Source organism: Penicillium cinerascens (assembly GCF_028974065.1).
Source record: "Penicillium cinerascens strain IBT 15544 chromosome Unknown scaffold_4_segment0_segment1, whole genome shotgun sequence".
NCBI classification, from domain to species: Eukaryota; Fungi; Ascomycota; class Eurotiomycetes; order Eurotiales; family Aspergillaceae; genus Penicillium; species Penicillium cinerascens.
The window spans coordinates 898,788-923,214 of record NW_026695298.1 but is presented as its reverse complement, the minus strand read 5'-3'; the positions used below and the strand labels follow the sequence as shown (position 1 = coordinate 923,214).

At 49.9% G+C, this 24,427-nt stretch overlaps 9 protein-coding genes across 9 annotated transcripts; 2 read left to right on the top strand and 7 right to left on the bottom strand.

Annotated features, from left to right (window-relative positions):
* Positions 1–1,853: 1,853 nt before the first annotated feature.
* On the bottom strand, positions 1,854–3,574 carry N7498_009441 (phthalate transporter; the record flags this gene model as incomplete). Its single annotated transcript, XM_058456497.1, has 7 exons — positions 1,854–1,977; positions 2,044–2,505; positions 2,556–2,919; positions 2,969–3,086; positions 3,133–3,261; positions 3,308–3,347; positions 3,408–3,574. The coding sequence occupies 7 exons, from the start codon at positions 3,572–3,574 to the stop codon at positions 1,854–1,856; spliced, it is 1,404 nt and encodes a 467-aa protein (XP_058303396.1).
* Positions 3,575–3,857: 283 nt separating this feature from the next.
* On the top strand, positions 3,858–5,663 carry N7498_009440 (alkyl/aryl-sulfatase; the record flags this gene model as incomplete). Its single annotated transcript, XM_058456496.1, has 1 exon — positions 3,858–5,663. One exon carries the CDS (start codon positions 3,858–3,860, stop codon positions 5,661–5,663), a length of 1,806 nt encoding a protein of 601 aa, XP_058303395.1.
* A 72-nt stretch (positions 5,664–5,735) lies between these two features.
* Positions 5,736–7,323, bottom strand: N7498_009439 (fungal specific transcription factor domain-containing protein; the record flags this gene model as incomplete). Its single annotated transcript, XM_058456495.1, has 3 exons — positions 5,736–6,476; positions 6,527–6,730; positions 6,781–7,323. The coding sequence occupies 3 exons, from the start codon at positions 7,321–7,323 to the stop codon at positions 5,736–5,738; spliced, it is 1,488 nt and encodes a 495-aa protein (XP_058303394.1).
* Positions 7,324–9,248: 1,925 nt separating this feature from the next.
* On the bottom strand, positions 9,249–10,018 carry N7498_009438 (peptidylprolyl isomerase; the record flags this gene model as incomplete). The annotated part of the gene is made up of 4 exons (XM_058456494.1): positions 9,249–9,398; positions 9,500–9,631; positions 9,740–9,909; positions 9,982–10,018. The coding sequence occupies 4 exons, from the start codon at positions 10,016–10,018 to the stop codon at positions 9,249–9,251; spliced, it is 489 nt and encodes a 162-aa protein (XP_058303393.1).
* Positions 10,019–10,656: 638 nt separating this feature from the next.
* Positions 10,657–11,926, bottom strand: N7498_009437 (actin-related protein ArpA; the record flags this gene model as incomplete). The annotated part of the gene is made up of 3 exons (XM_058456493.1): positions 10,657–10,719; positions 10,780–11,094; positions 11,159–11,926. The coding sequence occupies 3 exons, from the start codon at positions 11,924–11,926 to the stop codon at positions 10,657–10,659; spliced, it is 1,146 nt and encodes a 381-aa protein (XP_058303392.1).
* Positions 11,927–12,785: 859 nt separating this feature from the next.
* Positions 12,786–13,474, bottom strand: alg13 (N-acetylglucosaminyldiphosphodolichol N-acetylglucosaminyltransferase catalytic subunit ALG13; the record flags this gene model as incomplete). The annotated part of the gene is made up of 3 exons (XM_058456492.1): positions 12,786–12,915; positions 12,969–13,107; positions 13,168–13,474. 3 exons carry the CDS (start codon positions 13,472–13,474, stop codon positions 12,786–12,788), a joined length of 576 nt encoding a protein of 191 aa, XP_058303391.1.
* Positions 13,475–13,667: 193 nt separating this feature from the next.
* On the top strand, positions 13,668–14,889 carry N7498_009435 (mitochondrial 37S ribosomal protein mS35; the record flags this gene model as incomplete). Its single annotated transcript, XM_058456491.1, has 2 exons — positions 13,668–14,226; positions 14,288–14,889. 2 exons carry the CDS (start codon positions 13,668–13,670, stop codon positions 14,887–14,889), a joined length of 1,161 nt encoding a protein of 386 aa, XP_058303390.1.
* A 602-nt stretch (positions 14,890–15,491) lies between these two features.
* N7498_009434 (uncharacterized protein) lies at positions 15,492–17,201 on the bottom strand (the record flags this gene model as incomplete). Its single annotated transcript, XM_058456490.1, has 3 exons — positions 15,492–16,561; positions 16,616–16,682; positions 16,740–17,201. 3 exons carry the CDS (start codon positions 17,199–17,201, stop codon positions 15,492–15,494), a joined length of 1,599 nt encoding a protein of 532 aa, XP_058303389.1.
* Positions 17,202–19,200: 1,999 nt separating this feature from the next.
* On the bottom strand, positions 19,201–23,900 carry N7498_009433 (uncharacterized protein; the record flags this gene model as incomplete). The annotated part of the gene is made up of 2 exons (XM_058456489.1): positions 19,201–23,511; positions 23,586–23,900. Coding segments are annotated over 2 exons (4,626 nt in total), but the record flags the coding sequence as incomplete, so codon positions are not given.
* Between the last annotated feature and the right edge of the window lie 527 nt (positions 23,901–24,427).

Sequence of the window (24,427 nt, the reverse complement as noted above, 5' to 3'; positions counted from 1 at the left end):
TTATGTGTGGTTGTATCCCTCGACAAAAACGAAGAGTGATGAAGAAGTCGGCATTCTGTGAGATTCCCATTAAGGTTTACTAGAATCTAGTAGAGAAAAAGAACTTATAGGCTAAATAGATTTGATTAAGAAACCGAGCTCGCTACCTTTGTCCTAGACTGGTCTGATATAATCTGCTCTGATAAGGAACGGTGGCTATAGCGGCTAGTATAATATATTCTGCAAGCCTATCTAGATATTATCGACGAGGGCAAAATAACAATATATTCGGATCATCGAAAGCCATCAATAGATATTGTATTCCGAGAATTTCCTTAGGAGATCCACTAATATACCCCAATAGATATTAAGAGGGCTATCAGTGCCTTTACCTATTTACTTAATGCTATGGAGATTCGACTTCCTTTAAGTTCGATATATAACTATAACCGCGCACAGCCAAGCTAGCTCTCCTATATTCTAAGTCAGTCATTAAAGCCTCATTTACAGAAGTGGACTCCTTTGCTAGGTGCTTTCTCTCGTCTCTTCCTGTCCGCTAACTCAATTTTCGTTATATTACCCCTAGCATCCGACTCCAAAATCCGGTCGAATTTATAAATTAGCCACTTACTAAACGCCGCTTTAACCGTCTGCTCCTAGAGATTTTTATAGTAAAGCTTAGCCGGCAGCCTATTTCCCTCTACTTTTATTTCGAGGGGAGCGGGAGAGAATAAGTCACCCTAGACTCGGCCCTGGTTTCCGGACGGAAATGCCGAGGATATCCCTTCTAGTTTATATATTGAACCCATCGATAAACATTCTAGCTGGTCATCTAGCAACAATAGTCGACTTCTACTGCCATTCAGCATCGGCAGCAACGGGTTTACTCGAAGTAGCAATGGTATCTCATTTAAAGATACTAGGTTAGAGGAAGGCGACGAGGGGGATCAATTATATTAGACCGATTTATTTAGTGGCTATAGTGGTTATTTACCTTAGGATGACCGAAGCTCATATCTACACAAAGTGTTGGAGAATTGGGCTGAACAAGTGGAAATGGGTGATTGGCTGGTGGGTGAAGACGGCGTGGTTGGTGGCATTGAGAAGTTCAAAGAGACCGATACTAAAGAACATTGGAGGGAATATGTTATTCCTTGGTGAGACCTTCTAGTGGAATGTCACTTAAAAATTGAATTAGTCCCTGTAGTTGGAAGTGTAAGATCGTATACAGGTCGTGTCACTTTCTCATCGACTACTCTTTCTCCCAAAGAAAGAAAGAAAGAAAGCCCAGAGTCGCGTAGCTAAATATAATATAGTACGAAATGAGCTTTGAACGAATATCATGACTGTGAAAGGTTTAATTATTTTCAGTGGAAGGTTTCTAAAGAACATCTAGAGTGACTGCGTGCCGCCTTGGCAGAACCCAATGTTACTATTCTAGATTCAATACAAAATAAAATAAAATGGAAAGACGAAGAATCATTTTAGGTAAATGAAACAAAATAAGAATATTCTATTTCTCATGGTCTCTCATAAGCCCCAGGCGAGTCCGTGAACGACTGTACAGGTGGATCTTGTGGTGAGCGTTCTCGCCTTCCTTGTTCGGTGGAGTCGATGGCGACATTGGACTCGGACCGGGTATTGTGCCACCGCCACGTCTTACCGTCGCAGCCGGCTGTAAGCGGTGTTGGCCACCGCTTCGTTACATTTCATTCAAGGTTCTATTGTTCTTTAAACAAGGTTCTTTATTCGACGTTGAATTTAATCCAAGATTTAATCCAAGATTTTATTGATGATTTAATTCAAGATTTAATTGATGATTATTTTGACATTTCTCGAGGTGGATTCTTCGGTAGATCATTCATATCCCCCCATCACAGCGTATAGTAGAACCCTTGCAGTCCTTCAATTTCCAGGCGACCCTGCTTAGCCTTCCGATTAGCAGAGTGCATATAAATTGCAAGAATCCCGGTGACAGCAAGAATGACACCATTGCATCTGACCGAATCACCGTTAGCAATTAGCCCAACGGTACTGTCGGGCACGGGTAAGGTCATGACTCACGCAAGTGACGCAATGATCCCAGGAATATACTTGGGCGCATCCTGAGACCGAAAAACAAGCGCTCCAACAATACCTCCTACACCGCCTGAAGTGATCAGACTAGCACTGCAAAAGGCTCGCTTCCACTGGCCTCGGATGTTATTTGCCTGCCACGAAAGGACGGCGGGAACGGTGGCATTGCAGCCAGCTGTAACGAGGAAGACACCAAAGTATTGTACCCCAGGTGAAGTTATCCATTCCAGTAGACACAGGCCGACGATGGTCTGTAGGGAATTGTAGACGATGAGAGGGCTGCGGATCCGCCATTTGTCGCCCAACCAGCCTTCGGTATACATCAGGATACCCGCAAAGAAGTATGGCGGGGTGCTGAGGGCCTGCGATTCGCCAACACTAAAACCGAGCCTACTGGACAGAATGATTGGCATGAAGAAAGCCAAAGAGTAAGCGATGACAGTGCTACACCTGCAACTAATGTTAGCATCTCGATATTTGAACAGGGCAGTCCAACCTACATGAAAATCAATGCAAAGCCCCAGATTTTCCAGTCCAGCGCAGGCCTGAGAAATGCAGACCATGTGAAAGCTTCTTCTTTCGCATCACGGCGATCTAGGTCAATTTGATGAAGAACAAACTCGATTTCTCGCTGCGATAGGAAATGGCGTGCTTTGTGTGCATCTTGGGGGAAGTTCACCAGGAGCATGTATCCGATGACAGCGATAACGCATGTGAGAAGACCTTCGATAACAAATATCCATTGCCAGGCTTGCAGGCCACCCAGTCCACCCATTTGTGAGATGCCGTAGGCGAGGATGCCCGTGAGGGAAGCTCCAACAGTACTTATGAGATAGAAAGAGGAGTAGCGTTTGTGGACATCATCTGGGAGTATTAGCGAACGAATTTTGGAAGTTTGGTAGATTGAGCATACACCGAGTATACCATAGCGAAAGTAGGTAAACTGCACCGGGGAAAAGGCCTGCCTCAAACGTTCCCAGAATGACACGCAGCCCGAGCATCACCTTCCAGTTGTGGATAAACCCGAAACACTACCTCCATCAATACGATGCAATTGGAAGAGAGGTTTGAACTCACCATCATCACAACGCCCCACAGAAACGTGATCCCTCCAAGGAAGGCTTTAGGACCCAGTCTACGGACGATTATCGAGCCCGGCAGCTGAAAGATGACATAAGGAATGAAGAAGATGAGGACGACGAGTGACTGTAAGGTCAGTAGGGTATTGACAAGAAAGACAAAGACAACGCACATATCGTGACCCGATTTCCAAGTGAAGATCCTTTTGCATACTGGAATGTGTCAGTCAATAACCTCGGAGCCTTGGACAAATCCTCATTTGCGTCACGTACCCAGCGATTGACGCATTTCCCAGATTGGTCCGGTCAACCAAACTGACTCCAAACAGCAATCCCAGACCAGTGATGAGTCGTCGATCAATTTTGTGCACAATGTGCCGGTGATCGCGTTGCGTGAAGCCGAAGTCATCAATGGCCGAGTCCGCCGACTGATCGGTCATCTCGACGTGCTCTGAGCCTACTTTGGAATCCATTTCATCCAAAATCATTCAATCAAACATTTGCAAAACATACCCCCGGCCGTGGGACCTCAGCGTCTTAAAATCTGGGGTAAAATGCGGGGATACCGAGCCTACTTCGGTATATTCGGTATGTCTACCGAGATTCTTGCCGAGATACCCCAAACTCGGTATATTGACGCCATTTAAAAAGCCCCGTGTATTTGAACTGCGTAATCTGACGCCATCGTTTCTTTTTTCAAAACAAACTCTATCCATCGCCACCATGTCTGATTTCGAAAATGCTTCGCGGGGCTTCTTGGGCACTGTTGAACCATGCACCATTAAGACCGAGGCTGGGCGCACGGCCTGGAATGCCCAAGACTATGCATTTCTACAGGGTAGTTGTCCGGATACCGTGAATTCGAAGCTGTGGCGGCAGGGTCTTCTCACTTATCCCCATGGCCTATTCGAAGTTACAAAGGGTATCTACCAAGTGCGTGGCTTCGACCTCTCGAACATGACACTAGTGGAGGGAAACAAGGGTGTCATTGTGATTGATCCTCTGGTGTCCAATGAATGTGCTGCTGCTGCCCTGTCCCTGTACAGGAAACACCGTGGTGAACGACCTCTCACTGGTCTCATCTACTCCCATTCTCATATAGACCATTTCGGCGGTGCATCCGGAGTCCTGCCCCAGGGCAAGGAGGATACCATTCCCATCATTGCCCCAGAAGGATTCATGGAAGAAGCCACGAGCGAAAACATCTACGTCGGGCCTGCTATGCGCCGTCGGGCTAGGTACATGTACGGCTCTAGTCTACCGAGGAGCGCGGAAGGCCAAGTTGGCTGCGGATTGGGACTGGCGACGTCCCAGGGCACCACTTCCCTGATTCCGCCCAACATCTTGGTTTCGGCCACTGGCGAGGAAAAGACTATCGACGGCGTCCGCATCATCTTCCAAATGGTACCCGGGACAGAGGCGCCTTCCGAATTCAACTTCTACTTCCCAGATACACAGGCTCTTTACATTGCCGAGTGCGCCACGCATAATATGCACAATATCATCACTTTGCGCGGTGCGCTTGTCCGCGATGCCAAGGCATGGTCGCATTACCTCGATGAGAGTATCGCTCTATTCGGCGATAAGTCCGCCGTACTTCTAGCCGGACACCATTGGCCAACATGGGGCCATGAGGAAATCAACCGCATGATCACCGAGCAGCGCGACATGTACGCCTTCATGCATGACCAGACAGTACGTCTAATGAACGACGGCCTGACGGGTGTTGAAATTGCCGAGATCTTGAAACTGCCCCCGACTCTCGATAATGCGTGGCATCTGCAAGGGTACTACGGCTCGCTTAATCACAATGTCAAGGCTATCTACCAACGCTACATGACTTGGTTCGACGGGAACCCTGTCAACCTCTGGAAACATCCCCCCGTGGAAGAGGGCAAGCGGTATATCACTTGTATGGGTGGGATTGACCGGTGTGTCACTTTGGCGGAGGGCTATGCTTCTCGTGGTGATCTGCGCTTTGCGGCTACACTGTTGGGACATGCCATAGCCGCAGAGCCCAAACACGTCGGAGCGCGCACTTTGCTTGCCTCCGTCTTTACTAAACTGGGACACGGTTCTTTGAATGCGACTTGGAGGAACTTTTATCTTACTGGGGCTCAGGATCTGCAGGAGACTAAAAGTGGAAATCAATTTGTGAATATGGCAACCCCTGCAATGGGTCCGCTGTTGACCATCGAACAGTGGTTCTCTGGGCTTTCGGTTCAGATTGATGGGCCAAGGGCAGCGAGCGAGTCGCTGGTTATTGACGTTGAGGTCACGGATCAAGATCAAGCGTGGCGTCTCATTCTTAGCAACGGTGCTCTGTCCTATAGATTGTTGTCCGACAAGGCGGTACCCTTGGAGAAAGTGGGACTGCGGTTGAAGCTGACGAAGGAAGAGTTGCGACAACTTCTTCTTGGTCAGATGGCGACTGAATCTAGGACAGTTGAAGGAGATCCTAGGTTGTTCCAGAGGCTTTTGCGATTCTTCCCATGGGGAGCAAGATCCGGGACAGACAGCCACTTGTGATTACTTTGAGCGGTCACAAGCCGATATCAGATAAATAGGAAGTAATTTCGTCCGTTGTACCAGAGAGATATTTCAGACAGGCGGGTCACCTAGAAATGCAAGTTGGTACTCATTGAAAATCCAATCCAAATCATCATCACCAAATTCCACCATCCTGTCCAGCAGCACTTGGTCACTCTGCTCATCACCGCCTCCCTTGATAAGTCCCATTCTGGGACTAAGCTCGTTAGGGAAAGGAAACAAATCATTCAAAAGATCATGAGACAAATGATTTGACCAAGCCTCTTCCGTAGCCTGTACATCTTGCACATCTTGCACATCCACACTGTCTGACATCCCACCACCAACTTCAACATTACACAACCGCTCAATAATATCCAATAAAACCCCGGCCGGCGGCCACTTCAACCGCATGTGCCGCAACACGTCGGTAAGAATAGGCAACTCCTCCCCACAAAGACGATCTTTCCCATGACAAGTCGAGTTATGCTGAATCTGAGGTGCAAATCCGACCATGAGGAACCAATTATTGATCGGCATCAGGTAATTAATCTCATCACGGTACATGATCTCTTCGTAGAGGCGGGCTATGCAGGACGACGCGACCAGGGAGGCGGTTGAGGCGGTTGAAGCGGTTGGGGGTGGGAGACAGTGGCCGAATAGGCGGAAGAAGACTATTAGACAGACGAAATAGTTTATATGGACTTCGTAGATGTCGCGGCGAAAGGAGCGGCGATTGGCGCCGGCGTATAATTGGAGTTGGGTGGGGAGGTTATGGACCCAGTGTTGTAGTGATTGGAGGATTGATGTTGCCTGGTATTGTATGTTAGAGGATGGAAGTATTCATGGAGTGGATTCGTTACCTCTTCATGTGAAATTTCTCCTTTCCGGCTATGCCGGTCAGCGATCCTGCCGAGGATCACGTTGAGTTTTGTATACTCGATATAAAGCTCGGCTTGAATATCCTGGAATTCAAAATCCTCAAGCTCCAATGGTCGAATGTTAAACTCGGAGTCTCCAAATAGCGAGGGCCGGCCGAAACAGGCAGTTTGGAGCTTGTCTTCGGTCTGCAAATATACTCAGTAGGCATCTAGCAGACAAGTTGATAAAAACTCACAAAGAGGAACCACATTATCCGACGTGCGTTCCCCGGATTCGGAAGCTGAGAGTATGTCTCCTCACGATGGAATCCCATTTGATGAGCGAGACGAGTTGCCATTCCGATCCATTGCCATGAACAGTCCAGGCTAACCACTTTCGGAGGAGTGATATTTCTGAACGCAAGAATGCACAGTGCCTTTAGGACCTTTCGCTGGTCTGGTTCGTGGTTGATGTACAACAGGGCTTTCACTCTGCAGTAGTACGCCTCGCTCTCTTCGAGGGGCGAGTGGATACCAGGATATCGAAGGAGTGAGCCTATGACACACATTGTCTGGGATATGATGATTGACGGTTGGCCTGTCGATATATCTGCTCGATCGATGATAGGAGCTCGGTGGTAGAGGTGTTGGAAGTAGGAGTCTGCATAGGCATCGATTTGAGCCTTCGGCGGCAGTGATGTGGCCCCTACAGCTCGCAGAAGCTCTTTGGAGAAATGGTCACGCATGGTGCCCACGGACTCGGGTACTGCATGTCCCTGGAGGGGTGCCAAGGGAGACATGAATGATTCCTCGGCGACGAAGGCCTGTGGTTCGACCGAGGTCTTGGTGATTTGAAATGCATCCTGAGTGTCCTGACTCGACGTCACAGGCGAGTACAATGGGCCAATTTTGTCGGATGTCTCAAGGCTAGTACTTATATTGTGCGAATAGGATGATTCATTGTGCGCCGGGGGAGAACCAAGGCCCCTGGTGCCGTAGGATCTTCGACCACGACGCCTAGGTATTGTAAGTGATTGGCAGACCTTGGAAATGAATGGTTGAAAACGGACCGACAGACTTGGCTGCGTCTTCTGCAGTTGCCGCAGACTCCACCTGTTTGATCCTCGAGGTCACATCGTACCTAGAACTTCGTTGGTCCTGGCTTACCAACAGTGGGATTGTGGGTTGTACCTTTCGCGCATGGCAATTCAGACAGACAACTCTTGCCCGATCGGATGGTCTCTGCTTCTCAAACATGAGGCAATTGATGGAGAGATAAAGAGATGACGATGCGAAAGCCACCTGCAATAGATGCTTGATGCAGATCTCATTAGTGCACTTATTTCCAGAGGTTGGACAACCTAATAACGGCACCGAAGAAGCCAACCAGCTGGACATGGAACCCTGCCAGACCCCATGAAATAACGACCTGCCCATTTGGCTCGAGTCTCTGGCCAATCGCACGTTACAATTCTCGGGCGGCCGTTTTTCCCCCGCATTTCAGCCGAGGCCGGAGTGCTTCCTTTTACCCAACGAAAATGACATATGTTCTACTTGCGTAATGTCGAGAATTATCCTGTAAGGGAGACATTGATACTAGAAAGTGCATGTAATTATGTTCCCTCGTTTGCGGATAATTCATACCGCAAAAGCTCTGAAGGTTATATTGCGAAGCTATTCAATGGTCCTACCGGCTGGCATGGTAGAAAGCAAAAAAAAACGTCACAACAAGCACTGCTGAAGCAGAATTACTAGCAGACGAGATAACTAGTAATTATGCTTCAGTATTGCTTGTTGTGACGGTTTCTTGCTTTCTAGCATGTCAGGAAAGCCGTACGGACGTAGGTTGGGAGCGGCGAAGAAAGGTCTACAATGACGTTAACATCCCCCGCCCCGGGATATTTAGTACAATTTGACAAAGGCTTGCCTGTTCTAACTTATATCTTTTACGTCTGGAAGAACCCGTAGAGACAAATCAGTCCCTTATCATGACACGCACCTTGCTATTTTGTGTCGCGGAGGAGGCCAAGCATGTAAGTCAACTTGCGGTTGATTAGGGATATCACGGTGGCAGTCTGTGGGACTGGGACGAATATAGTTTCACTCTATATTAGACGGCGAGCCTTTCCACTCGGATTTCATCGGCGCCTCTAACGAGCAGTGCCAGAATTGGGCACTAGAGAATTGGCATCAAGTCAATTTCATCGAACAGAATGTTATCGATATTGCAGATGAATGAAGTGCTCAAGACGGGACTCTACTTGCGAGCTTCTACTATCCAGAGCTTAGTCCGGAAGAACCTACTCTTGAATTTGGCGGATGGGGTCCTCTCCCCCCAAAGGCCAACACCTGGTACGACTTTAGAATTGATCATCGTGCAGCTGGTGAGATCCATGGTGCTCTGATGTGGGCGACACGGGATACTGCCTATCCGACCTATTTTGGACGCCCAGAAAAGTTTACGGATGAGTCTGGCGTCTTTGATGTATTCAAAGCGATTCCCTATGTGAATGGCGATGAAAGTGACGGGGATGCATAGAGCTCTGGCACTTTTCACTACAGAGAATACCAACTTATATTTTTTTCTTATTAAAGTGAGACGAGAAACATGCACTATACTTTCTAGTCATTCTAGATGGTCATTTGTTACTGGTCGGCTTTCATATCTACACCGACTAGGTTATGAATCAATTATGTCTTTCTAACCTAACAAGCGTAGCTTAATTTAGACAGTTCCGCACTTCTCAATTCTGATCATGGACTTGGGCTTTCCGTTCTTAGTGCCCTCGGCCTCGATTTTCTGCACAATATCCATTCCTGACACAACGCGTCCAAAGACAACGTGCTTTCCATCAAGATGGGGGGTAGCGACAGTCTGTATTGAAGTCAGGAATGAGAAGGTTCAGGTTCAGCATGGCGAACCACTAAGATTCCTGCGTGTGAAGGAAACGAGAGGGATAATTAGAAAGAACTCACAGTAATGAAGAACTGGGAGCCGTTGGTGTTCTTTCCGGCGTTGGCCATGGAAAGCAAACCAGGCTGGTCGTGCTTGTGGACGAAGTTCTCATCCTCGAACTTGGCACCATAGATGGACTTTCCACCAGTTCCCTATAACGAACAAACAAAGTCAATCAATCAATCCATAGGTCAAATTCATCAATTGGAGGGAATGGAGTGAGTGGGGTGGGGTTTTAGAGATCCCTCCAAGGTACGTACATTGCCCTTGGTGAAATCACCACCCTGGAGCATGAAGTTGGGAATCACGCGGTGGAAGATCGAGCCACGATAACCGAAGTTGTTCTGGCCGGTGCAGAGCTCCCGGAAGTTCCTGGCAGTGCGGGGAACAGTGTCATCGAACAGGTCGAAAACGATCTGTCCAGCCGGAGCTATATTGCATTGCAGGTTAGTATATTTCTTGCTCCTTTGTATCAACATAGACAGATACAGTGTCGACTTACCCGACCCGATGCTGACGTCAAAGAATACGCGGGACATTTCTGCGGTACTTAGTGATGGATGTTGTGTTGTGCATGTAGTCGATGATTGGGCTTTTCTTCTTTTCTGGCGGTCTCGGGGGGCAGAACCAGACCGAAACGGGTTAGCGTGCAGTTTGTCGCGTCTACGTCTAATCATACAATGGGTACGCCAGCTTGTCAAATCCCGACCATTGGGGGCTTGTGGAAGAGAGGTATTATCAAAGTGAAGATCATGTTTAAGGATATGAACTGTCTAAAGTCCCTTGCAAATGCGGCTACCCCTGAAACGGTATACAATCCTGCTCTGAACACGAAACTCCTAGTAAAAACATGAAAGAAATTTATTTCCACAATATCAATAATATGAGCGGCAAGGTGCCAAATATGTCACATCACAAGACATAGACAGGATGAGGGAACATGATGGTAAAGGGGTATCAAAAGTCGCGGAATACACGACTCGGACTCAAAGAGTATCGAAGTGATTGTTTAGCACTTCGCTGCTGCTGTGTGCCGTGCTCGGTATTGACAACGGTGATGCGTGGCAGCGAATTCGGTCTGAGAATGTTCTCTTTCTCATCAAGGGTAGAGTGGAGGAGGCTGAGGCTGAGGCTTTGGCGTTTCACAGTTGTATATGCAATTTACAGGACCCTTTCTTTAAGCGAATCGCTTGAAGATAACTTCGGGGTCCTCGTGCCATTCATCTGCGCTCACCCACATCTATGAAAAATCAGTTAGCCTGGAGTTCTTATACAGGTTTCCTCCCCAGATGATACATACCTTTCTGAAAGTGCTGAGACCGGCAAGAATGCTGCCACCAATCCAGGTGGTGTACTTGCGCTCCGCAGGGGCAGAAATACGGATTTTCATATCCTCAACAGCCAGTCGTTTGATCTCGCGCATCAGCCGATCGGGGAAGTTCTTGCACAGTGTCGATCCACCGGAAAGCACAATGTTCAGGTATAGGGATTTGCGGAGGTCAAGATCTGTGCGAGTGATGGCATCCTGGACGATCTGATGCACACCAGGGTACTCGAGTCCAATGAGTTCAGGGTCGAAGAGGATCTCAGGGGCGCGGTAGCGTTCTTGGCCGATCTGCGCAGCGACGAAAATTACGTGAGCAAGTGTATTTGTCTGGTAATTGCAGGGCAAGACTTACCTTAATCTTGTGTCCGTCAGGCAGAGTGTAGTCCATAGCCTTGGCATCCGATTTGTGGTAGCTGTTCATCCACTCCTTCTCCTCGCGCTTGGGGTCCAGCGAGACGTAGCAGACCTTCTCCTTTATCATGCGCACCACCTCCTTCTCGGCGCTAGTGTGCAGGACGTGGCCGGCCTTTCTCAAAAGTAATTGCATCTGCTCGGTGACATCGCGACCAGCAACATCAATTCTCCGGATACTGTTCGGGATGGCGAAACCTTCAAACACGGGCACGGCGTGGGAAACACCGTCTCCGGAGTCCAGGACCACACCGGTAGTGCGGCCAGATGCGTAAAGCGACAGCACTGCCTGGATGGACATGTACAAGGCGGGCACGTTGAATGCCTCAAACATCAGTTGGGCGGCAATGTCGCGGTTGGCGCGAGGGTTCAGCGGCGGTTCGGTGAGCAGCACGGGGTGCTCTTCGGGGAGAGTCTTCAGTTCGTTCTCGTAAACGTAGTGCCAGATTGACTCCATGTCCTCCCAATTTGTGACGATTCCATGTTCGAGGGGATACCGAATCTTCAGCAATCCGCGGAGTTCCTGTGCGCGCGAGCCGATGAACGAGTCGCCCTCCAGGCCACCGGCCATAACCCGCGGATGCTTAGGACGGCCGACGAACGAGGGGAAATAACATGACGGAATCTCCTCTCCCGCGAAACCAGCTCGAATAGTTCCACTGCCATTGTCAATGACAATTGGCACGTTGTGAAGGGTAGCCTCAGCCATTGCGGGGATGCGTGTGAAATCGAGGAGGTCGGGGGTTAAGGGCGCAAGTGTTTGGGACGGCCCCGCGGCCTAGGATCGGCGACTCGGGGTATGGGAGGCGCTGTCAGAGGATAAGGAGCAGATATAGGCGCAGTAGTTGGCGATAATGTTGAACCTCATTCACGGCGAGTCAGGAGTGGAAGGTTTGCGCGTCGGGGGTTGTCAACAAGGAGCTTGGGCCAATGATGGAGGCGGATGCCGCCCATCCACCCACGATCCCTTTACTCACTTTTGAGGGAAACCGATATTCTATCGGAAAGTGTTTTTCCAGAATTGACCAAATAACATCCAAAGTCTGTCCAATACCTGGGTATTTAATATTCGATGATCCAAGTACTAGATTGATTTTATGGGTTATTGGAGCATACAAAGAGTTAGAGTACCTGATCATTCAATAGAATTTGTTCTGGGCATTACAGGAATTCTCCATTCGTGTTGGTTCATAACCATTTCCAGGATCTGAGAGTATTTGGTTTGCTTGTGTGTGCAACATTAGAAAGTGTGTTTGCGACCAATCTACTTTACGATACATAGTTTGCAGGCACAGGGCCCAAGAACTAAGTTTAGTTAAAGCTTCATTCGTGGATCAAGCACAACCTTGGCAACGCCTATGTAATTATCTCAAAATGTTGACCTTCATAATGCTGCTGAAAAACATCACACCAGGTATGATACACCCAGCCCGACCTTGGAACCTTGAGAAACGCCTATAATTTCATCAACGCCCGAATAAGATCGCCAATGCCAGACTGTTCCATGAGAGGCAAAACTGCCTAATAACTTTGGTATCAAATCATATACAAAAAGGATGAAGAAGACTTCAGTCAAGAGTGGCAAGCTGATCGGCCATGGCGCCACTGACCTGTACTTCTGTCTCGCCTTGCGAGCCATGCGTGCCAGGTTTCTCGTTGCGCTTGGATTCAGCTTTTTCGACTGCAGAGGTGATGTCCCTATATCAACATTAGAAAGACCACCCGAAAGATCACGGCTGTCGGAAACCCACTCTACTGAGGAGTTCACTGCATGTCCAGTCTTGTCAAGCTCGATTGCCAGTTGTTCCTGGTGATTATCGGCCAGATCGGTGTTAGGGACAACAACGAGAGTAACCCCAGCCCGAAGACCTTCCAGGATAGAGCCAGTACCTATCAAGCAGTTAGCAACAGGACTCAACCCCGCACAAGTTTAGAAGTATTGAGTCTCACCGGCGTGGCTGATCATCAGTCCTTGCTCCTGATTTTTGGCGGGATTGTGCACTGTCATCATGATCGATGGGGTCATGCTCGGCTTGAAGTCGAAGCCACCAATCCCAATCCCATGTAGAGCTTCACTACCCTCAGGATTGTTCTCTAGGAATTCGTCCATAACGGGCTTGCCATCTTTGCCATACTGGACCAGCAAGTGAGTGTAGTTATGCTGTTTGAGCGACGCCAAGAACGGTTCGCTGAGCACTTGTCGGACGAGCTTCACAAACGAAGCTGTCGCCCCGACCGTAACAAGACAAACTTTCATGTTTATTGACGGACAAATTCAACGTTGGGGAAGATGTCCAGTTGAAATGGCAATGGACAATAGCAAGCGTATCCTGACCGCGAGCACGTGATTTGGCACACTAATCCTAAAGAGGTCTAGCGTTTTGCGGACTTTCGAGGTGGAAAACATCGAAGGTGCGCCGTCGTCCAATCTACTCTCCACGCCTGCAACAATGGCTTGCGCTGCCCGGTCATTGACTCGCTCAGCCCGAGTGCTGGCCCGGAGGGGCCCAGGGTTCCTCCCTACGCGGTCTTTCTCGGTCTCCCCGTTCCGATTCGTTTCAGAGGACCCGGTCATTCCTCCGCCCCCCAAAGATCTAAAGGCGGAGGACTTCCCACCTGCGCCTGAGTATTCCCCGGACCTCCTCAACAAGGAGGAGCGATCCATGTACGATATGATGGCGCCTGATCAGCGGGCTGAGTTCGATGCCGAGAACCGCCGCATGGTGGCCGAATTCAACGATGTTGGAAAGCGCGCAGCTATGTTTGCTGAGCTCGATAAGAAAGTCAACCAGATTGACAAGGAGGAGGATTTGCGATTCGAGGATATCCGGACCAAGCAGCGCGGTTTCTGGGCCGAGGATGATCCCGACGAACTCGCTCAGGTGGAAGATGGTGATGAAGAGATCAACGACGATGAAATCACCGCCATGGCACATTCTGAGATGGAATTGCACCGGGAGGTCAGAGAATATGCCCGAATTGCGGCATGGGATATGCCAATGCTGAGCAGTAAGTTTGAAATCCGCCCTTTTCGTGTGCCCCAATGCCTAACGGAGGACTCCTCTTGCAGAGCTGGCCAAACCATTTACGCTGCCTCCTGAAACACACATTCTCCGCTTCCGCTACACCACATACATGGGAGAGAAGCACCCGGCTGAGCCCAAGGTTGTCGTGGAGCTTGCCTCTCGGGATCTGACCCCCAAGTACCTCACCGAGGCCCAGCGCCAGACCTTCCTGAAGCTGGTTGGCACCCGCTACAACCCGCAAACCGACATTGTCAAGATGTCTACCGAGCAGTTTGGCTCTCGTGCACAGAACAAGCGGTACTTGGCCGATGTCGTCAACTCTTTGATCAATGAGGCCAAGACTGGCGATCCCTACACCGACATCCCCCTTGATCTCCGCCACCATAAACCCAAGACTCGCATTCAATTCCCCGAATCCTGGAACATGACCGAAGAGCGCCGCCAACAATTGGCCGCCCGCCGTGCTGAGCGTCTCAATGCCGAAAAGGCGCGGCCCGCTATCGTCGATGGCAACAAGGTTGTCTCGCATGCTGTTCAGGCTCTCCCCGAGTTCAACCCAGCATTGAAGGCCCAGGCTGCTGAGGAGCGGGAGCGTGTTGCTGTCAAAGTTGGAGCTCGTTCGAGCAAGAAACCTGCTCGTCGGTAAGGTGTTGACGAGTGGTGTATATGCTTTGCATGGTCTCTTTTCCGGTGTGTGTTGGATAAAACTGTGGTCGACATTTGCGAGGCGCGGGCGCATATTCCAGGAGGTCTAATCGGCTTCATTTTTCTTCTCGCTGTACTATAGTCATATCATTACAATCCATTGGCGTCTCGCTGCCACTGTCATAAGGTTCTGCGCTGTTGTAGGCTCTTGCAGCAGTTCAAGATCATAGTTGGAAATTTGTCTTCTGCCTTCGCCGTTATTTACCCTACATGATCTACGAATGCGAGCGAGATAAATAGTAATAATCATATTTCATAACTCATTGAATAAAATCAGTAAACGTTGCCCGAAATCTTTCATCCCTTGGGATCTAGATCTCTCAATAGCTTGCACCTCATATCAAGTCGTCTCCTGTACGCCATCGTCTCCCGTAATACCTACCAACCATTGAGGCAGCGAGCCCACCACAAGCGCAGCTTAAGCCGCAGGAAGAAAAAAAGGGTCAGATGATTAGACATTGTCAGACTTCTTGTTGTTCTTCTTGTCAATAATCTTCATGTCAGTCTTCGAGAAGAACTGGCGACTGACGAAGATGTTGGTCTTCAGACATTGTCAGACCGACCAGAGTGCTTATTCTTTTTCTTGTCGGTCTTCACGAAGAACTGTTGGTTACCGACAAAGATGCTAGTACTGGCGCTGTCGTTGGAGCTAGGAAACTCGGTATCGCGATTGGGGTATAGAACAGGCTCGCCGATGGCCCCAAAGGTGAACTCCATATCGCGAGGGTGGATGGGCTCGCTGTTCGACAGAAGGGTGCTGTACAGATTGCGGCGCTGCTCGGGTTTAATGACAGGCTCTCTTCCAGCAGTGCTGGGACGAGTAGCATTGCTAGTAATAGGAGACTTCAACTGGCTATCACCACCATATTCATAGGGACGACGAGACTTGGTGCGGAAAATGTTCTTCGGGTATCCATCGATGGGCTCATTGGTGGTCAACTTAGCCATTTGAGCAGTCGGGTCAAACTTCTTGGTGGCCCTACCTTCTTTATCCAGAAGGGACTGAGAGCCCTGGGAAGAGACGCGGCCCGGACCCTGCTGAACAGAGACACGAGGGGCATCAGTGGCCCCAGTGGCCCCAGTGGAACGAATGGCATCAAGGGAACGGGAAGCATCCATGGCACGGCGGTCATCAGTGGCATCAAGGGGACCACTGGTCATGATGAACGAGTCCTCACTCGTCTCAGGGGAAGTGGTACTGCCGGTGGGGGTCATCTCAAAAAGATTGATGTAGCCGTGATGCTGCTGACCCCGACCCTGACCCTGACCCTTGGTATAGTTGCCACGGCTCTTACCAGACTGGAAGCCAGGACCACGGGGAGACTTGGGGGACTTGTAACGGCCCTGCTTAGTACGGTGCTCACGGGTGTCGGGAGTTTCAGCAGAGGGGCTCCACTCAAGAGAACGCTGGGCAGGCTGCTGAGTAGGCTGGTGGACAAGCTGATGAGCATGCTCGGAGATTTGGTACTGGTTCTGGCCACGATTGTTGCTATAGCTGGACTGCAGCAGACTGGTCACACCGTACTTCTCACGGTACCAACGAGGGATATCACGTAGACCCAACTTGTCGAGCAAGACAAGATCCATGGGCATCTCATGCTTGTACAGACAACCTACACCTCAGTCAGTTAGTAAAATTCTTGTTCAGGTAGGGGAACTTCATTTACCCTGTTGCGAGTAGTCACACTCGCCGTGGCGGATCCAGTAAGAGCAGTACTGCTTCTTATTGTGAGGCTGCACGGACGGTCAGTCACCTTGATCATGATATCAGTTCGTGAAGCAACAACTTACATGCTTGTGATTTCCCTGAGGATTGCCTCCCTGGAAGTTGCCTCCATATCTAAAGTGAGGGGCAACCTGGGGAGTCTGACAAGCAGCAACGATGGCCGAGGGAGCGGGAAGGGGAACAGAGGACTGAGTATCAAATCCACGGAAGAGAATCTCCTGAATAGAAGAACGAATTTCACAGCCAACCTCCTCTTCACGAAGGATCTTGAAAAGCAGGGCATGGAGATCGTTCATCTTCTCGTCGTTGACAACGCGAGATCCAGTAGGAGGTCCATCAACAACCCAAGGATCGCTGCGAGGAGCAGCAACACCGCAGCTGGTCATACCCTGGGTGTCACCGGGGGTCAGAGTGCGAGACACATTACGAACAGACAGGGAAAGAGGAAGGTCGTCAACAGCGAGAAGAGGAGTCAAAGTCCCATCGGGACGAGAGCAAAAGAATGACGGACGATCCTGGCTGCCCATGATGAAGACAGTCAGGCATTCGCCTTGGTACAGGATACACAGATAAAAATGTGTCAATGAATAAAGATATCCGAAGACAAGAAAGAAAGGTGTCGAATGAAAGTGGTTGGAAGAGGGGAAAGGGGAGGGAAGAGGAGGAGAAAGGAGAAGAGATTCGAAGTGAGAGGAGGGCCCAAGGTGCTGATAATCCGGAAAAATCCGGTAAACTTGACACTTTTGCAGTGGACGTCGAACATGAATGGTGATGGCGCCCCTCTGCATTGAAAGAATGCCCTGATTGAACTACCGTTACACCTATACCGAAATAGCAGAAAAGCCTCAAATTCCGGATTGTCTGAGGTACAGTGATATAGAAACATTGAATGACATGGTTGTGTTCACGGGCGACAAGAAATGTAGTGTTGAATACCAGGGATTTTGCTAATGAATCCTAGAAGAGCGCAACAAATGGGTCACAATTGCACAACTCCAAACTGTCACTCACCTGAGCACAATAATGGGTGACTAAAAGCCTCTACAGCTTAATCTAGGCTGTCATACTGTAAATTGAAGTTGCTAGAGAGACCTCAGAGTCAAAAGAACCGCAGCGAACTCTAAGGGGCCTTCAAACAACAGATTGAATGGCCGGCGAGTGGCCGGTTAGCTGCGTCAGCCTTCAGTCGAGATCTCAATTCTTCCTTCTACACGTTTTCTCTGTGATACACCTTTAATCCTACCATGGAATGAGAATGCAGTCATAAATACATCCTTTGATGTCTTTGCCGTCTCCCGTCTCCACCGAAATGCACTGTAATTAACAATGGCCGTCCTGCTCCAGGTTCGGACCATTCAGACCTCTGCTGGAATCCATGAGACAACAGCCAGTCATCCATGTTGCTCAGAAAAGGCCACGGTATTGAAAAGAAGGTTAGCACCGTCGTGTTGCCCCTTGAGAGGAGCTGAGCTAACTCATTCTTTGATATTTAGGTAGCCAGTCCCATTGGATAAAAAGCTTTTCAAGAGCTCTCGGCTCCTGAGCGGTGCGAATCGGTCATATTGAAAAGAAAACCAGTTCTCAAAGCCTTTGTAAAACCGAGAACAATAGCTTGCCGTCGAAAACCATGAGAGATGCGGTCTGGCTCTACGCTCTACTTTATGGGGGGAAACGTTCCTCTGCTCCCACGAAGCGCTTGAAAACCTTCAATTGAGCTATATGGCACCTATATTGCTGATAAAGTCACTGAGTAACTCATAACTAACTTATGATAGCCATATAGATCGAGTTGGTCCTGGATGGTCGTTGAGGCGCGTGGTCCCGTGACCCGGATAGACCTAACTTTTGGCCCGCTCGGGACTCAGCAACGGGAAGAATAGCAGGAAGAACAGTAGGCATACGAGACCAGAATGTCGCAGACACGGTGCTAGCGGTTGAAACTACATCATATATTAATAGTGTACATAGTTGAGCGGTTGCGAATATCTTCTAGACTGCCGACGAGGGTTGCTAGCCCCAGGTTCGCTCGCGGCTCGCCCATGCACCCCTGCGTGGACGATAGCTCTGAACCCAACACGCACCCTGCAGTCTACGCACGGATAGCATGCTGTTAAATGCTCCTGCTCGTTCCAGGAATCGCGTGAATAGCCGCAGGGTAAGTGTACTCCGTCAATGGGGGCGTCCCACTCTCTGCTAGATGTACCTTGCGTTTTTGCATTATACTCCAGGGAGAACTATCTTATTGAATAAATATCAACGTCTAAGCGTCTTGAGATTCTTATGTAATCTAACAATACAGGGGGTATCATATTGAAAAGCATACCAAAAGGACAAAAACCCCTCGTGAACCTGTGCTCCGCGATGCGCATAAAAAAAATAAGCAGATGATGCCTTTTAAGAGACAATCATTGTCCTGTCCATGCTCTATCTTTGTGCTGTCGTAAAATCATTGCGCCGTGTCTGCCATGATGTATGCATAAAATTAAAAGATCAATTGCGGACGGGAATAGAACGCGGATGGCGGGCTCAAGGAGGAGGAAGCTGCAACTGGGTTGGGACATTGGAGCGAGGAGGTGGAGGCTGATCGACATTGTTGTTGGAGGCTCTGGCGGGAGAATCGGGGCCGGTGAGGTCGATCGGAGTCGGTGAATATCCGGGACGCTGTGCGGCGGTAGGAAGTTGGTGGGAAGCTCCCATGGGTTGGAAGACACCCATAGGAGGAGTCTGAGACGAACTGGGGGTGGTTGCTGTAAGATGGTGGGGAGCCTTCGTGGGTTGAAAAACGTTGGGGGTCATTGATGTCATCGCAGCCTTTGCAGCTTTCTGGCGCTTGAGCCGCGCGGAGCTTTTGATGATGCCGCGTAGGTACTTCGTGGCCATGGACACAAGTTTTGGGTCCTCCTTGCTCCTGGACAGTGCCAGCAGCATGCGCTGTATCTGAATTGGGGACTTCAAATGTGGACAGGACCGGCGCTTTCCAAAATGTGCCAGGCCGCAGAGCGGACAGTTCTCGACACCCGCCTGCTTTAGTGGACAGGCACCCAAGAGATGAGACCCACTACATGCAATGCATTTAGATCCGAATGGCATGGGAGGACCGGAATCCATAGTGCCATCGAGACTAGGTGGTAGCAGCTGGACACGCTTGAAGGGGCGGACCTCTGGTTTCGGAGGCATGCCGTTATGCAGATCGATATCCAGGGCATCTACGGCTATATCCTCGTCATCCGCCGAATCGCTTTCTAGCTCGCCCTCCCGGAATTCGACATCACTGTCATTGTTGCTCCGAGGCTTGACAGGCGAGGAGTCGGGAATGTCGAGATCGCCTGCTTCTTCTTCTCTGATCGTCTGGTAGTTGACCGTCGCTCGCTTGCGCTTACCACGACCCAGACCCTCAGCTTTGCGATTTTCCTCTTCATTGGCATCACGTTCACGCTCACGGAGAATTTCTTCCCAGGCATTGACATCCTCAAATGAAGCTTCAGCTTCGTCAGCAACTTCCTCCAAAGTGCCTTGATCATTCTGCCAGACGCGTGCAAAATTGAACTTCGGCTGTTCTGCAGAGCCAGAGTCATTGTTGTCAGGAACATGCTCTGCCTTTTCGACCTGACCACGGTCCAGCAGTTTGTCAATGGACGGCGAGTCATAGTGGATGTCGGCTGAATCATCATCACTGAACAGAGATGCAGCGCCGTGTTGAAGAATGGATTCTAGATTTTCCTCGTCTTCATCGGCTTCCATGCGTTCGATTAGAACATGATCAAGGGCCAGCTTCTTTTTGCCCTTCTGCATGATCTTTTCTTCCACGGAAGCGCGCGTTGTCAGGTGGAAAACGAGCACAGTCTTCTGCTGGCCAATTCGATGAGCTCGGGACAAAGCTTGCATGTCTTGCTTGGGATTGAAGTCGGGGTCCATGATAATGACAGTATCCGCGGTGGCAAGATTGATCCCCACTCCGCCCGATCGAGTTGAGAGCAGAAAAGCAAAGTATTGAGAGTCGGGCTCGTTGAACCTGTCGATCTGTTGCTGCTTCTCTTTAGCCGCTAGCTTCCCGTCCAGACGACAGTATTTCAAGGCAAGACCAGAGAGAAAGTCTTCAACGATGTCAAGATTCTCCAAAAACTGGCTGAAGATCAAAACTCTGTGTCCACGTTCGTGTAGTTTCGGCAGCATCAGGTCTAGCAACCGAAGCTTCCCCGAGGCTTCCACCAAGTGCCTGTGAGCCAACACAGCGTCGCTGGTATACTCCTCGATGGCTCTGTTGTAGATGAACGGGTGGCAAAGGCATTTTCGGAGCTGCATCAAGATGTTGTTCAAGTTGTGGCGATCTTGCTTCTTGATTTGACCGGCCTGTTTCTTGACAATGGCCCTGATCAACTGAGGATTTTTTCCAAGAATCGATTTGTACAGTTTCTTTTGCACAAGAGACATTGAGACGGGAACGATGATTTGAACCATGGGCGGCAAGAATGGCAAGGCCTCGGCCTTAGTACGACGAAGGAAGAATGGACGGATCATTTCATGAAGGGTCCGAATTTTCTCCTGGTCAAGCATACTATATTCCTCTTCCAACGCTTCGGCGTTCTTCTCTCGGTCGAGGAACTGGAGCAAGTTGAACAGTTCACGAATGTTGTTTTGTAAGGGAGTGCCGGTGAGGAGGACTTTGAAGCCAAACTTCATACGACAAAGCCGCTCGTAGAGCTGAGATTTGTCGTTCTTCAGACGTTGTCCTTCGTCGACCACCAAGCCTGCCCATGGAACCTTGTTCAGGACTCTTTTCGCCTCGTCATCGATCATACTTTCATATGAAGCGATTACGACATGGCAGTGGAGATCTCTCCCGCCTCGCGGGAACATTTCGTAGTCTCTGGCCATCTGACGTGAATATTGAGTGCCGAAATAAGTAACGACTTGAATGCTCGGTGCCCAGTTCTTGATTTCACGTCGCCAATTCGGAACGGTCGCATTTGGACAACAGATCAAGAAGGGCCAACACGCGTGCTTTTCAATGAGAGTTGCGAGCAGACCAATGACCTGTATGGTCTTTCCAAGGCCCATGTCATCCGCCAGAATGGCATTCTGCTGTCTCACAAACATGTAGTAAAGCCAGTTCACACCATCCATTTGGTATTCCATGAGGTCACCGCCAGTAATCAGGTCAGACTGCGTGTACAGCAACAGCTTTTGCTGGAAATCCTGGGTCCGGATAATGGCCAACTGGTCCTCGAGAATGTCTCGGTCGGGAGTCTGGATATCGCCCCGGGCCAGCCAATCTTTGAACGCAGTCTCGAAATCCGTCCACCGGTTTTCTTCGACTGGGCTCGGTGGTTCCTCCCATACGGAATCCTCATAGTTCAGGCCCTTGTATTTGACAAACGCCTCTTTGACCATCCGAGGGTTGGATTTGTCTTCCTTGGCGGTATTGTCCAAGTATGCCACCTCAAAGACGATGTCGACCCGCAGTTTATCCTCAGAAACCGCCTCTTCTGTCGTCGGGATCGGTTTTCGAGCACTGTCTGAGGAGTAGAACGATCGACGCGTGGTAGGATTACTGACGCAGAAGACCCAGTCACCACGCATCCAAACGACGCGGAAGTATGACTTGCGTTTCCATTTGATTAGGTACTCCTTGTCAATCTCCGGGATGAGCTCAGCATGGGGAACATCATTCCCCATGGATCCGGGGTTGAGGAGACGCCAGGCAAGAATTTCATGTATTTCGCCCGGAGCATCGGAGCAGTCGCGGCATTGCCAATGAGCGCTATAATCAGAGAACTTCTCGGAGGGGTCTTGACCATCGATCGGTGGAAGATGTTCAACGTGGAAGGCTCTATGGCAACCGGTGCATCGGAACAGGACGTTGTCGATGTTGTCCACACGAGCCATTTCAACCAGGGTGACAGGGTCCGTACCACCATTAGCGATTCGTTGTTGTTGCTCCTCCTTGGAGGTAAGACGCTCTCGCAGTGGCTGCGCCATTGGGCCTTCCTCATGACACACAGCACAGCGGCCCAAATGAGGGGAAATATCGTGTTTGCTGTGAGCAACGCCAAGACAACGGCGACATTGGAGAATGAAGTGACCTTCATCGACCTTAGTGACAAGATGTTCCCGACTACTCCGCGGCCCAAGGCAAGTTTGATGATAGGATGCGCTACAACCCTGGCAAAAGACCAAGGGGCCTTTCTGCGGATCATCCTCGTAGTAACTGCAGGTATCGCAGCATGCAAAGTGACATTGCCGGAACTCGTCGTCATGCGAAATCTTACGGAAGGTCTCCCTGGCTCCGGCATATTTTTGCTGCTTGGGAGCGTCACTCGCGGCCTCTGAAACGTCATCCTCGAATCGCTCCCGCAGATTCTTCCGGAGAGACTTCCTATCACGCCCCGAGACACGTGTGGCTCTAGCCGGGGGGGAGTAGTCATCTGAAGACGAAGTGCGAGTTGATTTCCCAATGCCCCGTCTTGCACCTCGCCTGAGTCCTCGGGTTCCCGTTCGTCCACCGCCTCGTCTCAGGTTCCTCATGCGTGGTTGAGGCTCGGTAAGCTCATCGGTGGAACTTTCCTGATCGCTGTCGTCCTTGTCGCTGGAGCTTTGTTCAATTTGGTAGAACCCTGAGGATCGCCCACGTACGGTCAGGCGGCGAAGGTTGCGGTGAACTGGAGTGACAGCGTAGTCAGAATCATCAGATGCTGCTCCATCAGCATTCAAAAAGGACCTGCGAGAGACCCGCCCCTGGTCAACCAGGATTAGATCGTCATCTGAATCCGAGTTTGGGTTGTATTGCTCTAGAGCCTGGGCGCTGTTGTCTAAATCCATAAATCGGTCGTGGGTCATCTGCAAAAAGAAAAGAAAAGGTTAAACGAAGAGTCACATGTCATGGGAAGTCAAAGCAATTGATAAAAACTCACTGTTTCTCGCTCTCCACTTTGAAGGCGGACAGTGTAGAGCGGCTTCTCGGTGGTTGAATCGAGTTCCAAGATACGGCGCACCGCAAAGTGACCGGGCAAGTATTTGTAATCGTTCGGGTTGAGAATGACCGGGGGTATAATTTCGAAGGACGGGGCTTCTCTAGCTGGAGAAGCTTCGGGACCCCGAGATTCTCGAATTTGTCGACCATTATCCCCCGCAGTGAGTACTGCATCAGAACGGGACTCCTCGAGCTGACTCAACAGCTGTGCAGCAGTGGCGCCAGGGCCATCAGGCTCTTCAAAACCTTCTGCACCACTACAGCGCATAGTGACGAAGTTAGTTTGAACAGCAGAAAAGTAAAAAGCACGCGCTGATAGAAACCGCGCAAGCGGTCTCTATCAAACGCGAAGCTGATGAGAGGTTCGAGTAAGATTTGAAGAAAAATTAAGGACTGAAAATGGTACTGGCCGGGGGTTTGAGACCTGCAGAGTGATAATAAGGAGGTAAACACCGGCCAGGAGTATAGAGTGTAGTCCAGAACAAACGGTGTGATAAGAGACTCCAGCGACGCGGAGCGCGTCCAGCTGGATAAACGTTGTTCCGAGCTCCTTATCTTATCGGATTCCGGGACCGGAGTGAATATGATCCGAGTATCTTTTTGGCGCAGGCCTCGACTCGCAAACAATTCGTCTCAACGCTTCAAGATGATTTGGAGTCTTTCGAGATCAAGAGTGGCTGGGCGGGTATCGCTTATAAAGCCACTTCAGTGCTCAATACCGACCCGACATGCCTCTTTGAATTCTGCCATTGGCCGGGGTATTCGCCGGTCACAGCCTGGGGA